This window comes from Schistocerca piceifrons, chromosome 2 (genome assembly GCF_021461385.2).
Source record: "Schistocerca piceifrons isolate TAMUIC-IGC-003096 chromosome 2, iqSchPice1.1, whole genome shotgun sequence".
NCBI lineage: Eukaryota > Metazoa > Arthropoda > Insecta > Orthoptera > Acrididae > Schistocerca > Schistocerca piceifrons.
The window spans coordinates 580,946,340-580,962,432 of record NC_060139.1 but is presented as its reverse complement, the minus strand read 5'-3'; the positions used below and the strand labels follow the sequence as shown (position 1 = coordinate 580,962,432).

General features: G+C 40.1%; 1 protein-coding gene across 1 annotated transcript in view; it reads left to right on the top strand.

Moving 5' to 3' along the window:
- The window catches only part of LOC124774960 (TATA-binding protein-associated factor 172), a 307,412-nt gene that overhangs the window by 9,883 nt on the left and 281,436 nt on the right, over window positions 1-16,093 (top strand). The window contains exon 4 of the mRNA XM_047249684.1: window positions 9,658-9,798. Within this exon, the coding sequence (XP_047105640.1) occupies window positions 9,658-9,798 (141 nt within the window). The remainder of the gene's footprint in view (window positions 1-9,657; window positions 9,799-16,093) is intronic.

Here is a 16,093-nt window from a genome sequence, read left to right as displayed (position 1 = left end):
CGTACTTGACCGTGTGGAATATGGGGCAGAAGGACTGCGTCAACTCTCCGACACCTCAACCTACAAAGCTGTTACTCAGGATCCCGTTCCCTCCATCCAGACTGAGCTGCAGGAAATCCTAAAAATCCAAGGTCCCTCACAAGGCCTCACAACGGCTTCCATAGACTTACTCACTCCACCTGAGCCACGTACCCCTACCTTCTACCTATTACCCAAAATCCACAAAGAGAACCATCCTGGGCGTCCCATTGTGGCAGGCTTCAAAGCCCCAACAGAACGTATCTGAGCTCTGGTAGACCAACACCTCAAACCTATCACCCACAGACTCCCATCCTACATCAAAGACACAAACCACTTCCTAGAATGCCTCAAATCCATTCCCACTCCTCTCCCACCTGAAACCTTTCTTGTCACCATAGATGCTACATCCCTTTACACAAACATCCCACATACCCATGGTCTCTCTGCCCTTGAGCACTACCTCTCCCAACGCCCACCCGAAGATCTTCCAAAAACCTCGTTCCTTATCACACTTACCAACTTCATCCTCACCCATAATTACTTCACTTTTGAAGGCCAGACCTACAAACAAATCAGGGGAACGGCCATGGGAACCAGGATGGCTCCGTGCTATGCCAACCTCTTCATGGGCCGCATGGAGGAGGCTTTCCTGAAGACCCAACAGGTGCTTCCCCTGGCCTGGTATAGGTTTATAGATGACATCTTTGTGGTCTGGACTCATGGTGAAGAAACACTCCTTAACTTCCTCCATAACCTCAACTCCTTTTCGAATCTGAATTTCACCTGGTCCTTCTCCAAAACCCAAGCCACCTTCCTGGATGTTGACCTTCATCTTGTTGAAGCTCACATCCACACCTCTGTCCATATCAAACCCACAAACAAAAAACAGTACCTTCACTTTGATAGCTGCCATCCATTCCACATCAAACGCTCCCTTCCCTACAGCCTAGGTATTCGTGGCAAACGTATCTGCTCCAGTGACGAATCCCTCAACAATTACACCAATAACCTAACCAGTGCTTTCCTCTCCCGCAACTATCCTGCAGACCTTGTCCACAAACAGATCTCCCGAGCAATACATTCCTCCCTGTCCAACAACAATGTTCCTATCCCCAGACCACACAGAAGCATCCCCCTTGTCACCCAATATTATCCTGGCCTCGAAAACTTCAACAAATTACTCTGCCAGGGATATGACTTTCTCAAGTCAACCCCTGCAATGAGATCATCCCTTGACAAAATTCTCCCCACACCACCCAGAGCTGCCTTTCGTCGCCCCCCTAACCTCCGTAATATCCTTGTTAAACCCTACAATATTCCCAGACTACCTTCTCTACCCAGCGGTTCCTACCCCTGTAACCGACCCCGCTGCAAAACCTGCCCCATGCATCCCCCCCACAACCACCTACTCCAGCCCCGCTACTGGTAAAACATACACAATTCAAGGCAGAGCCACATTTGAAACTACACATGTCATTTATCAACTGACATGCCTGCACTGCACAGCCTTTTACATCGGCATGACAACAACCAAACTGGCTGAGCGAATGAACGGACACAGACGAACTGTCCGCCTAGGAGATGTCCAATACCCAGTAGTGGAGCATGCCCTCCAGCATAATTCTAGGGACCTAGGAACCTGCTACACTGTATGTGCCATTTGGCTTCTCCCACCCAACACCAGTCCCTCTGAACTGCGGAGATGGGAACTTGCACTCCAACACATCCTTTCATCCTGCCATCCCCCTGGACTGAACCTACATTAAACCACCTCACTCCCATTTACTCTTCAGTCTTCTCCTCTTTCCCTTTCCTCTTTAGCCATTCACGCATCTTTTCATCCTACATAGTTGTGTTTATCTTTATACTATATACCTCTTTACTTCTGTATGCATCCTCTTTGGTTTGAAGGTGGCACAGTACTTGCAGTAGAGTATCTTTGGCTTCCCTGACAACCATGCCTCTATCCTTGCTACCCTCCCTGTTTTCCTTTCCCTGTTGCTTCATAACCTGGGTTGTGAGTAACTGAATCTACTTTCCCTTCTTCCCCCTGTCTCCTCCCTGATGAAGGAACATTTGTTCCGAAAGCTAGGAACGTAAATTTTTGGTTCTGTTTTTTGTGTATCTATCGGCTGTACTGAGCTGAGGTAAGTATGGCCAGCCCCTCTATCTCTTTGTTAGAGATGTGCTTTTGTACTACCAGATTTATGAGGGACAGGGACTGGCAGAATTTGAAAAGGTGAAAGTCATTGTGGAAGGAGGGATGGGATCCAGAGAAAGAACTGCGTTTTAGTCATTGAGAGGGGTACTTTTCTTTTCAGAACAGTACCCATTTTCCTGGCTAAAACCCAGTGTAACATGCTGCCCAAACCATGGAATCCCCCCCCCCCCCCCCCCCACACACACACCAACCTAACATAAAAATTCCTTTCACTGAATCCCATTTCTCCTTTCACAGTGACCTTCACCTTTTTAGATTCTGTCGGTCCCTCCACACAGTGCAGATAGCAAAGGAAGCCCAGTAGAAATTTGGAGAAGAAATTGAAATTCAGGGAGTGTAAATAAAAACTTTTAATGTTTGCTCATGACACTTCTGTCAGAAGTGGGAAATATCTTGGAAGATCAGCTGAAGGGAATGGATTGTGTCTTGGAAAGAAGTTATCAGATGGGTATCAGTAAAAGGAAAACATGGTTTGTGGGGTGTTGTCAGATTAACTCAGGCTTGCTGAGGGAAGTGGAGGGAGAAATGATACACTGAAAGCAGTAGACAATTCAGCTGTTGAAATTGTTAAGGAAGCACTGTGGTGGGTGTAAGGAAGGTATTGAAACCCAGAGTGACAACCTCAAGAATACCTTTCCTGAAAAATTAAATATATTAACTTTGAATATAAATTTATGACTTAAGAGGTCTTTCTGGAAGTATTTGTTTTGAGTGCAGCCTATATGGAAGTGAAATAGGGATGATAAACAAGACGATGCACTTTAATAAATTTCAGATGTGTTGAACACACTTTTATTATTTCCAAAATCACTTTATTTGTTTTGACATTCCATCATTTTCAAATGCTTTAAAATACAACACAAAACTGGTATCTAAGATTTGAAAATATGTTACATTTCACCATTGATTAGAGACATAGTATAATGAGTAGAACATGGTTTTGTAGTTTATATGTGTTATATCAATCATATAAAATTGTTCAAAAACAAAGATGATGTGACTTACCATACGAAAGCGCTGGCAGGTCGATAGATACACAAACAAACACATACATACACACAAAATTCAAGCTTTCGCAACCAAGGGTTGCTTCGTCAGGAAAGAGGGAAGGAGATGGAAAGATGAAAGGATGTGGGTTTTGAGGGAGAGGGTAAGGAGTCATTCCAATCCCGGGAGCGGAAAGACTTACCTTAGGGGGGGGGGGGAAAAGGACAGGTATACACTCATGCGCGCGCACGCGCGGGCGCACACACACACACACACACACACACACACACACACACACACACACACACACACACACATATCCATCCGCACATACACAGACACAAGCGGACATTTAATTGTTCAGTAGATACAGTGTATCTTGTCAACATTCTCTGTCACGAGATAAGTGCAAACTGCTACCAAGGAGCAAATTGGAAACCAAGTGGACTAAACAGCTAAATGGTGCTGCCTATGTGGTATGTACTGCATTTGTTTCTTCATGACTACATTTTCACCATTACATTGTTTAAAACAGTTCCGTCAGTAAACAATGCATAGAAATCACTGTACATTGTTTTACAAAAAGATATTTCCAAAGCAACATGTAACAGATCTTTTGAATGGTTGAAAATAATACATTGGAAGAGCCTGCTGAGTGGTGCTAGGGTACACGAGGCAAATTGTCTGTTGACAAACAGTTTTTGACAATATACAGCATATGAATTACTAGCATCAGTAAAAGTTCATAAAATCATTGTATAAGAACTAAAAAGTATAGAAATACCAGTTGACACATGTAACACCCACTCACATAGTACTCGTGCATTGCCATTTCTGCCAGTGGGAGCAAATGCACAAGTACCACACAGGAAAGTCAAACAATTTGAGCAGGTGCTATTTTGGCATGCCAACCATTAGTTCCGTCAATAGTGTACTGCTGTATCTAATTGGAACTCCTTAACCCAAAAATCTTAGTCTAAGTAAAGCACCACCCAAAATACACTCATTTAAATCCCAGTGCAATATTATTGCTAATGGTACATTGGCAATTTTGCAATCTTACATAACATGTTGTCTTTTACCTACATTACATTTCCCTTTTACTTCTATTGTGTGTTACAATCTTTTTCTAGGGATCAAAGATAACTCTTACAGAAATAGGTATATATAACAAACCACAAGCTGTAATTACACATATGCCAAAGATAAAAACAATAAAAATTAAGATTGTGGTAGAAAGTCCTAGCTGTGGGGAAACAGGTTATTGGGCACAGTAGCTGAGATTTTCATGGATCACTTGGAAAACACTTTCATTACCAACTACGCAGAACTCTGGAGTGAAATTGTCACTTATAATAGATATGTGGATGGTGGCTTTATAGTAGTAAAAGGCAGTGATGAAATGATCAAAGAAGTGGCTGTGAAATTTAACAGTAAGGCCGGTATTACACTATCAAATTTCTTTGTCAAAAATCTTTGTCAAAGATATTTGATGGTGTAATAGGAACTTTGTCAAATGTCGTCCAATATTTGATCAAATCTAGGGCCTCGCTGTAGATTTGATCAAAGAAATCGCTTGTCTTCTGTTCACTTCATTGCAATGTGACATGTTACCACATGGAACACTAGCATCGCTGCAGCGTTCTGTCATCTGTAGTGTTTTTATAAACATTGGCGGTAAATACAATTGGTGTGTGCCGACAACTACAAAATTAATAGAGATGAATGAAGCTGATGGGGCGCTTTACAACGTGAGGCACCCTGAATACAAAAATAGCTTAAGAAGATTGGAGACCTGACCTGACCTGACCTAACCTAACCTAACCTAACCTAACCTAACATAACATAACCCTCTCCTGTAGCAAGGAATCGGAGTGTTACAGTGAGCCTGTCTTCTGAAGGTGTAGCAGTTCTTAAGTGAATATTGTGCTTTGTGATATGAGGATACACTTCACTGAGCACATACAGAAATGCATGCTCATCCATTCTTAAGTAATTGATGTACGACTTGACGCCATCCACTGTAAGCTCATGTAACAAGTTTTGTTGAATGCTTTTATCGTGTCGTTGTAAAACCCACGGCTTTACCCAGATTAGATTAGTTTTTCGTTCCATAGATCCGTGCTGAGGAGATCCTCGTGGACGGGGAACATGTCAATTTTTTTGAAGCGGAAATAACAATACTAATAGTATGAATAAATACATCATTTGTTTCTATTAAAAATTTCGTCAATGGAGTAGAAGGAGTTGGCCACTAGTAAGTCTTTCAGGCTCCTTTTAAACTGATCTTTATTTATAATTAAATTTTTTATGTTTGCTGTCAAATTATTGAAGATGAGTGTTCCTGAGTAGTGGACCCCCTTTTGAACTAGAGTAAGTGCCTTTAAGTCCTTGTGCAGATCATTTTTGTTCGTGGTATTGTATATATGAACTGAGTTGTTTGTTGGAAAAGGAGATATATTATTTAGGGCAAATTTCATTAAGGAGTAAATATACTGAGAGGCAGTAGTTAGTATACCCAGTTCTTTGAAGAGGTTTCTGTAGGACATCCGTGAATTTACTCCACAAATAATACGTATTACACACTTGGACTCTGAAAACTTTTGTCTGACTCAAAGAGTTACCCCAAAATATTATACCATATGACATTATGGAATGAAAGTAGGCAAAGTATGCAAGCTTTTTCATTTTTATGTTGCCTATGTCTGCCAACACTCGAATTGCAAATACAGATTTGTTAAAGCGTTTCTGCAGTTCTGTGGTGTGCTCCTCCCAACTGAATTTATTATCAAGTTACAATCCCAGGAATTTAAGACTGTCAACCTCGTATGTATGGTTCCTTTTTTTTTTCTCCCACTTCTTTTCCGCGTGTGCACACAATGCAATTGCGGTACGTGCAACTGCTGAGGTTAATAACAAGTTGTTGTCAGCCGTCTTGAACTTTGACGAAAAATTTGATGACAGTGTAATACCCCTTCTAGCGCTACGTCAAAGATCTTCGTTAAATATATTTGACGGAATATTTGATCACTTCTTCGATCAAATCTTTGAGAAAGAAATTTGATAGTGGAATACCGGCCTAAGCACCCCACGTAAAATTTACAGCTGAATATAAAGTTGGACAAGCTATAAATTTTCTTGGTGTAACTATAAACAGGTCCACTGACATTTGGCATTTTTAGGAAGTCAACATTTGCAGGCGCCATTTTACCAGCGACTCATGCCACCCAAAATTGCACAAATTTGCCTGTTTGCGGGCTATGCTAAGTATGTTAATCTAGCTGCCCTTAAATGAGGATGACATCAAGAAAGAATAGAACATTTTAGAATGAGTAGCAAGGTAGAAGGTTATAACAGTAAAGAAGTTAAGTCTCCGTACAGTAGGCTTATAAATAGCAGAAACACCCTACAGTCAAAAAAACAACGGATTGGGATGAGTATGATGTATAAAGGAACATTCACTTTACAGTTAGTAAACAGATTCAGAAAGCATTATATCAGTTTGCAGCTAAACAGTAACAGTATATTAGTGAACAAATTACGACACTTGGTTGAGGGCAAGCATGACAAGTATGAGGACATGGGAATATACAGGATTAAGTAGCAGACTGCAAAAAATTTTATATAGGACAGACTGGTAAGCCCTTCAAAAGATGTTTCAAGGAGCATACGTATGAGAGCAATGAAAGCTGCATAAAAATACAGCTTTTACCAAACAACCGCACATTAGATAAAATTTTAACTGATATAGAGTATTCATAAGTTATTACTCGGTGCTTGACGCTGCATAACACAAACTGAGAACCCTGTTCAACAGTGCTGCTACAGCTGTTCCACAACACTTTCACTTTGTTTTATAATGTCATTTTATAGAACAGTACTAGTCTTGGAACTACAAATGATTTTAAAGGATTTTTCAGTATGTCAAGATTAATCTTGTTTGCTCTTTACACACCCCCCCTCCCCCCCCTCCTCCCTTCCCATTTAATTGCTTCGTGGGTTTTTACAATCCTTGTTATTTACAGAACACAATTTTACGGTTGTAGAACCACAGAACATCTTATGTACTTTATTTTCAGTGTGCCAATTTTAAACCTATTTCTTCTCCACCCTTTTCTAATCCCTATAATTTTAATTTTTTTATCAGTTGACATGTGTATAATTACCGCTTATGATTTGTTACATAGTTATACCAACCTACTTCTGTAAGAGTTATCTTTGATCCCTAGAAAAAATTGTAACATGTAATATAAGTAAAAAGGAACAAATTACGTAGGGTAGCACAATTGCCAATACACCATTAGCAGTAATACTGCACTGGTTTTTACATGATCATATTGTGGATAGTGCTTTAGTTGGGGGATTCAGAAGGTATGGCAGTCTGCGATGGTTGCCATATACTATTGATGAGTCATATCCATGAATTGTTTGCTGATGAAATAGTTTTATACACTTTAATGATGAAAATGTAGGTATGAACAAACAAATGCAGTGTGTACCACATATCCAGCACTGCCTAGCAGTTTAGTCCACTTGGTTTCCAATTTGTTCTTTGCTGGCAGTTTGCACTAGTCTCCTGATAGAGAATGTTGACAGGATACAAAGTATCTATTGAACAATTTTGTATGGTTGACATATAGGGTGACAATTGTTGAACTATATGAAATAAAATCGCCATAACTTCTGAATGGTTTGCATTACGATGGTCAAACTGCACGATTCGACACAGGGCATGATGGGAAGTAGTATGTACTATATGGTTTGGTTTAGCGACAAAGCCCACTTTAATTTGGATGGGTTTGTCAATAAGCAAAATTGGCACATTTGGAGGACTGAGAGTCCACATTTCGCGATTGAGAAGGCTCTTCACCCTCAATGGGTGACTGTGTGGTGTGCAATGTCCAGTCACGGAATAATTGGTGCAATATTCCTTGATGGCATGGTGACTACAGAACACTATGTGAAGGTTTTGCAAGATGATTTCATCCCTATTATCCAAAATGATCCTGATTTCGACAAGATGTGGTTCATGAAAGACGGAGCTCGACTCGTTCGAAGTAGGGGAGTGTTTTGATGTCCTGGGGGAGCACTTTGGGGACTGCATACCCGGAGGCTACTGACATGGGCCCCTGTTGGCCACCATATTTTTCGGATCTAAGCACGTGCAACTCCTTTTTGTGGGACTATATTAAAGACAAAGGTGTACAGCAACAGCCCCAAAACCTTTGCTGAGTTGAAAACAGCCATTCAGGAGGTCATCAATAGCATCAATGTTGCAACACTTCAGCAGGTCATGCAGAATTTCACTATTCGTCTGTGCCGCATAATCGCCAATGGTGGCAGGTGTATCGAACATGTCATCACCTAAATCCAAATATCTGTAGTGCCGTTTACATGTTGATTTGTGTGCATGCCGTAGTTTGTAACTAAGTTCTTTTTTGTATAGTTCAAGAATTGTCATCCTTGGTTAGCTAGGAAACCATACTAAACTCATTATATTGTGTCTTTAATTAGTGGTGAAATGTAAAATATTTTCAAACCTCATAATACCAGTTTTGTGTTGTATTTTATAGTGTTTGAAAATGTCAGAATGTTGAAACACACAAGGCAATTTTGAAAATAATAAAAAGTATGGTCAAGACATCTGAAAGTTATTAAAGTTCATGCAGAAAGCTGGTTCGTTTCATAGTATTTTCATGCAGATTGCAATCAATAAGATAGCAGAAACGTTTGAAATGTGGCATTACAGAAGAAAGCGGTTCTAGGCGCTTCAGTCTGGAACCACGTGACCGCTACGGTCGCAGGTTTGAATCCTGCCTCGGGCATGGATGTGTGTGATGTCCGTAGGTTAGTTAGGTTTAAGTAGTTCTAAGTTCTAGGGGACCGATGACCACAGATGTTAAGTCCCATAGTGCTCAGAGCCATTTAGAAGAAAGCTGAATGATGAGAGCGTAGATTGAGTAACTAATGAAAAGGTACTGAATTGAAGAGGGGAGAAAAGTTTTGTGGCACAATGTGACTAAGATAAGTAATAAGTTAACAGGATGCATCTTGAGGTATGAAGGAATAGTTCATTTCATAATGGAGGAAAATCAGGAGTAATAAAATTGTAGAGGAGACAAACTCAAGAATACAGTTAACTGGTTCCAATGGATGTATGTTGAAGTAGATATGAGAACATTTGGATTGGATAGACTATTGTGGAGAGCTGCAATAACACAATCTTAGGGCTGATAAATACAAGAATAACAACAGCAGTTTTCGATTGTTTTGGTTTTCATACTCTACAATTTTGTTTGTAGTTTTGAAACTTTTTCAAAAAGTCTGCAATAAGTGACTAACATTTGTGGTCCCCAGCAGTTTGTTTGGTGGTATTAACATGCAAAACTGTAGATCTAGCTCTTTAATGTAATTTTTTTGTTATTCAGTTGACAGAGATGGTGCTGCTGTGTTGGCAAGGACTGGTCGAATGACTTTTGAAAAATTTGATATGTGCAAAGTTTTGACAAATGGAGGTCATTTAATGGCTTCAGAAGGAAAGGAATTTGATCAAGATGAGGATTTATCAGGTAAGTGTTGATTTTGTACGGAAATCCTTTTTGTAATTTGTAGTTGTATTACTTGTGCTCCAAAACATTTTATCATGTATGAAAAACTGAAGTAACGGATGTCCTTATTTCATCAGGGTGGTTGTCATTCAAGCTTTGAGGGATGATGGGGGAGGGGGGGGGCAAAAGATAAATAAACCTATTTGTAAACAAAAAGTAAGTTTATGAAATGTGTTGTGGGTTAGCTGCCAATGGAAGATAAGAACCTATCAGTCATTTTTTGTTTGATATAATAAATTTCTTTATTTTGCACGCATTTGCTATATTGTGTGATCCTTCGGAAGGCATCCCCATGTCAGTGTTCTTTGCATCCAACTCTACTTATCACTGGCAGCCAATGAAATTTAGACTCTGTGTGATTGCCTTGCTGAAGCACTGGATGTTGATGACTGCTGTCCTCCAGACTAAGATGTGGCCTTACTGCTGTGGTGATGCTTTTTCATTCATTGTGTTTCATCTACACTTCACAATATGGAAGGTTTATGCTCCTTCTCTGCCACCATACATTTGCAAACCTCATCCCCTCCAGGCTTCCTGAATTTGTTTCTATTGTTCGTTCTCTCTCTCTCTCTCTCTCTCTCTCTCTCTCTCTCTCTCTCTCTCTCTTGCTCTGCACGTCTCTGTTGTCTTCTGACATTAGGATATGTGAATTATAGTATTGTAGGACAGGCAAACCCAACTGACCATCAGGCGTATATCCTAAGGAGTGGTGGGAGGAAACTCTACTAATGCAAGGCAGATACTGTGATTTGTAATATGACATGACTGTTGCTGGTGCAAATGTCAGAGAGGCTGCAGTCAGTGTGTACACTTGACTAGGTTTGGCGAAATGATGTTAAATACAGTTAAGTAAGTGGCAGTCACTATCGTCTTGTTGGGACAAGCAAATAGAAACTGTAGGGGATGACAGTTTGGATCAAGCCAAGTATTTATATAACCAGGGCCATATTGAGGTTGTGGCAAGAAGGGCCACTGGCAAGGATGCAGGCACACGTAAGTTGCAAAAACTGACCCAACTCCATGCCAAGAGAAAATGAGGGGAATGAAACTGTAAACATGCACTGTAGTCAATGTCATTTCAGCCCAGTAGCATCGTAAAGAAACCACTATTACCAAAGAGATGTCACATGGATTGTGTGTCAACTTTGTGCTTTGTTTATACAGCTGCCACCTACACAGCTAGCTCATGTCCGTCAGTGGAGTTTTTGCTGCTGCTTCGCTATGGTATGGTAGGGTTTTAAAGGTTGGCCAGCAAGTACTGAAGCAAATGTGCTGTTTAACTGAAGGCTTATGACTTTTGGCCCTCTCTGCCAACCAAGGACTGGAGTGAAAATGTTTAAGCTAGATGAGATAATAGGTAAAATGGTAAACAGGTCTCACGTATAACACACCATATCATCTCACTTTAATTTCTCGTCAGGACTGCATTAAATGAGAGCTGTGTATGTGCTCTGACATACATGCAGCAGCTTTTGGTGCCTAATGTAGCACAAATACCAATACAACTGAGCTAGCCAACAGAATAACAGCTTTCAAATTATATGGAAATATCCAGGAGGTTTCTTATTCAAAAATCAAATTTGAATTTTTTTAATGAACATATTGTGGTGAGCCTTGTTGAAGGAGGAGGAACATCTACTAGTAGCTTTTGTAATTTAACTTCTGCAGGATCGTGACATACAATACGGCTTCCTGGCAGAGGTCTTGCATAGTAAGAAGACTTGAGTTACCAGCCGGTTGCAATGAGGCCCAGCAGTCCCTTCAGACAGCTGTGACTGATTAGTTATTATGACCTCAAGAACTGCCCCCCTTTCCCATGTCACGTGAGGACAGTAAAATCAAGTGGGCTGCAGAAACTTATTCTCCTCAGCTCCGTAATTTCCCAGGGACTGGTGGATTGTTCTGTTGGTCTGAATCTCAGGACTGTCATGCAGATGTGGAATTGATGGGTTCATGAGAGCCATATTCAGTGGCATTCAGAATCTCAAAAGCACTCCCACCTCCCTTCTCCATGCGCACACAGGCATGCATGCATGCATGCACGTGCCACCCCCCCCCCCCTCCTTCCCCCTTGCGCGTGCGCATTCTCTCTCTCTCTCTCTCTCTCTCTCTCTCTCTCTCTCTCACTTGCGATTACATAACAAGCAATGACAAGCACGGGGTGTTGAGCTGTTGCAGTAATACTGCGCTACAGTCTTACTATCTGATTATATTGTTTCTCAGATTTGGTCTGTAAAACAGACTCCTAGTTGACAACCTGGCTTGCTTGTAGGACATCAGTTATCATTTTTCCTCACTTCATTTATTTCTTATTTTCAAAATATTATTTTACTTTAGTCATTTTGGTTTACTCATGCCTGGTCCTGACATCTTGTTTGATTTCCACTTTTCTAAATTTTTTACAGGAGTGCAGGTCATGTGTCATAGTACCCAGCCCATATGGGGTTTGTCAGGTATCCGCACAGTAGTAACACCCTGACTACACAGGGATCACATTGTAGATGCCCCAACTGTTACCTCCCTGTGCATGCTGAGGAATAGGTGCCTGTCCTTTGGGAGCACTGGGACTCTGGGCAGTGGCCATCAAGCCAGATAACCCTTGCATGGAGCAGACGGCTTCCTGGCAGAGGTCTTGCATAGTAAGAAGACTCGAGTTACCAGCTGGTTGCAATGAGGCCCAGCAGTCCCTTCAGACAGCTGTGATTGATTAGTTGTTATGACCTCAAGAACTGCCCCTCTTTCCCATGTCATGTGAGGACAGTAGAATCAAGTGGGCTGCAGAAACTTATTCTCCTCAGCTCTGTAATTGCCCAGGGACTGGTGGATTGTTCTTTCTAATTGTTAAGCCTATGTTCTTTGTAGGTAATATCAAAAATGCATGTGCAGAAATCTCTTTCCTAAGTAAACTATGAAGAGGTTCTGTCTTAATGAAAGTAGCAACTCCTACCCGGCTTCAAGTGATAGTTTTGTTGTAAGAAACTTGACTACATATGTCACCAGTCTGCTCAATGCTTTATGCATGTAAGCTCCTGTTGTAAGAACAATCCCATTCTTACTCCCAGAGTAACCATGGGACCTGCAGATCTCTCTACTAGTTTGACTTCCAAGCTTCAGATGTTTCAGGGTAGCAACAGTTTGACCAGGAAAGGAGGATTCAGTTTTTGAATTGTGGAAATTTGGAATAATCCAGAGAACTGTAGTGTATCTGGTTAATTAATGGAGTTTGTGTTCATAATGTAGAAACACCTCGGTAATAAAAGGTTATCAACAGTCTTGATGTAGGTTCAGGAGACAAAAAAACTTAGTTATTCTCTCTTAATGTGGGTAGTACTGGATATGCTTTGCATAGGAGAGGCTTGATGCATTGATAACCTTGTATAGGTAGTCTCTTTAGTAAAGAGATGGGATAAGTCTTAAAATTTACAATATTGGTAAAACAATAGGAAAAAAACGTTCAAAGAATCTTATCCCTGGTATGTTGTTGTATTATGCCTTGTTTGCCAATTTCACGGTATTTGATCATTAGTGAGCTTCCATTAAATTTCAGTTACTGAATATGAAAATAAAATAAAGAAGAAATGATCACAAAATGCACTGTATGGTTACTTCCTACACAGACTAGGTCGCATCTTTGTCAGTTAAGAGATGTGAAAATGGAATATCATTCACTAAGTGGGGAAAGTTGTGTTTACACATTTGATAATCATTGGCATGCAGTCAATTAATATCCTAAGGAATATACTCTTCTGATATACAGAGTGTTTATAAATTATTTATACAAAAGTTACCTCTAATTGTGAAAAGGATAAATAAATTGCAGAAGTCTTTGAAACAGCATTGAATGCAATATCTTCAAGTTTTATTCCCACCTAACACGTTTAGTTTATGGCATTCCCACTAGGTGGCATGTACCAAATAGTTATTCCAACAGTCATCATGGAGTTGTATAATGGTGCAGACCATGCACAGTGTTATTTATGGTTTCATGAATCCATACCTGTGGTAAAATCATACCTGTATATGCTTGAATGTTATCTAATACCTCAATCACAGCTTGATATGGACGCACAATTTACTTTCCAGTAAGATGGTGCGCCACCACATTATCATCATGAAGTTTTCACTTATCTCTGTAGGAATGTTCTGATGACTTGGATTGGACATGGTGGAACAATATTCAGATCACTATGATCACCTGATTTAACTCCAGTTGACTTCTGTTACATTAAACATAGAGTGTTGATCCTATACTTCTGGGAAACCTTGTTGAGCTGCAACTACGAATATTGCACACAGTTGCAACCGTACATTAATACATCCTTTATAGAATTTGACAGGAAACTGATTACAAATGGTACGTTTGTTGTGTTATAAAAGTTAGCCACATTGAACATTTGTAAATAAAAGTTGAAGATATACTGCATTCACTGCTGTATCAAATATTTCTGTAATTTATTTACCTTTTTCACAGTTAAAGGTTATTTTTGTATAACTAATTTATAAACACCCTGTATTGTTAGAAATTTGTACTTTCACATGCTTATTTTTCACATTGCCATATTGATAATCATTAGTTCTTTGTTTTTTATTGTAGTATCAAGCATATCTGGAAGGATGTTCAACTCTATTTCACAATTCAACCCCCCCCCCCCCCCCCCCAATCAAATAAATATATATATAAATAAAGAAATCACAAACTTGCTAGTAATATATAAGATTACCCAATTTACCTTCCCAAATAAGGATAATAGGACCTTCAACAGCCAATTTCATATGCATTGTTCCAAACACTGCCTTCAAGTTATATGAAAGAATTCATACTCTCCATGCAGCCTTTAAGAAGAGTTGAATTGGTTTCACTAAATTTACAGTGGGCATGTTCCTGCATTTTATGAAAGAAACAAAGAACTACATTCACAAACACTTTATGGCATCCAAGTTATTCTGAGATATTTATATAGGTGTTCCCAGAACTTAGAACAATGTTAGGTGAGTTTTCAACAAGAATAAGTTCATGTATAGCATGTTTTATCAGAGGTACTCAAACAGAAATGACATTTTCAGTTTCCAGCAATATAACAGTTCTTGCATATATTTTTGGCTCCACATGCATTCTTAATCCAGTAATACGCCTAAACTGTGCATTGAGTCATGTAAAAATCTGTTTCTTTGACCCCTTCATTGATGAGAAATCAGTTAATAATGTGACATAGACCGTATTTTGAAACTGTGAATACACAGATGATGCCACATGCAAGTTAACAGCTATTTTGGAATGCCCTTCACTTGCCTCTTTGAACTTACACCTAACTGTTGTAGATGGCCCAGTCCACTCATTTCTTTTTTCAGGATAATTGCTTTAAAGTGAATATTTTGGTTAAATCCTTCATGTCTTTCAAATTGCAGTTATACATAAGATTTTTGTAATATATGAAGTGTCTCAAACATTGCAACAGGTGATAATGGGTCCACCATCAGTTGTATTGAGACAGGAAACCAGTGGTTGGAAATCCATATTTATTGTGTTATGGGCATACTCAGCATACACTTCATAAAGACAAGGTAGCTCATAGTAAGTGTTCAAAGTGATGACCATCAGTTTCAGTGCATGTATTGCAATGGCACATTCACTTGTGCCACACTTGCGCAAAGATCCCCTGTGTCTGTTGTAGACAGGAACAAGCAGTGGGTGATGAACAATGTACATCCCTGACCATCACACACATTGTACACAGCTTATCTCGTAGCATGTGTCACATGGACAAGCAGGTGCATTGCACTGGTGCATTAACCTGTATCTCGTGCACTCCACTATCCCTGGTGGCAGTTGTCCATTGCATCAGGCAGCTTGTGATGCGTCCATTGCAAGATGTGTTCCTGTGTACAGTGCGTGACACTTGATCAAAGATAGAATGTTATTCACGATGAGGGTTGGTAGACTTGCATTTAAAGTATGGTGTGTCAGGATGTAGAGCCCGTAAAGCAACACAAATGTACAGAAAACACTTTCCCAGTAGGCATCATCCTAATGGAAAGAAGTTCATCGCCATGGATACCAACTTACTAGAGAAGGAGCCATTCACTTTATAGAGAGCTGCCCAAGGTTCCCACCAAGGACATGTTGGAACAACAGATTTCGAGGAGAGGTGTTGGATTGTGTAGCCAACCATCCAGCAATAATCTCCTGTCAGCTTGCCTCTGAAATTCACTCTTCTTAGGGTACAATATGGAGAGTACTGCTGGAGTAGGTATTACA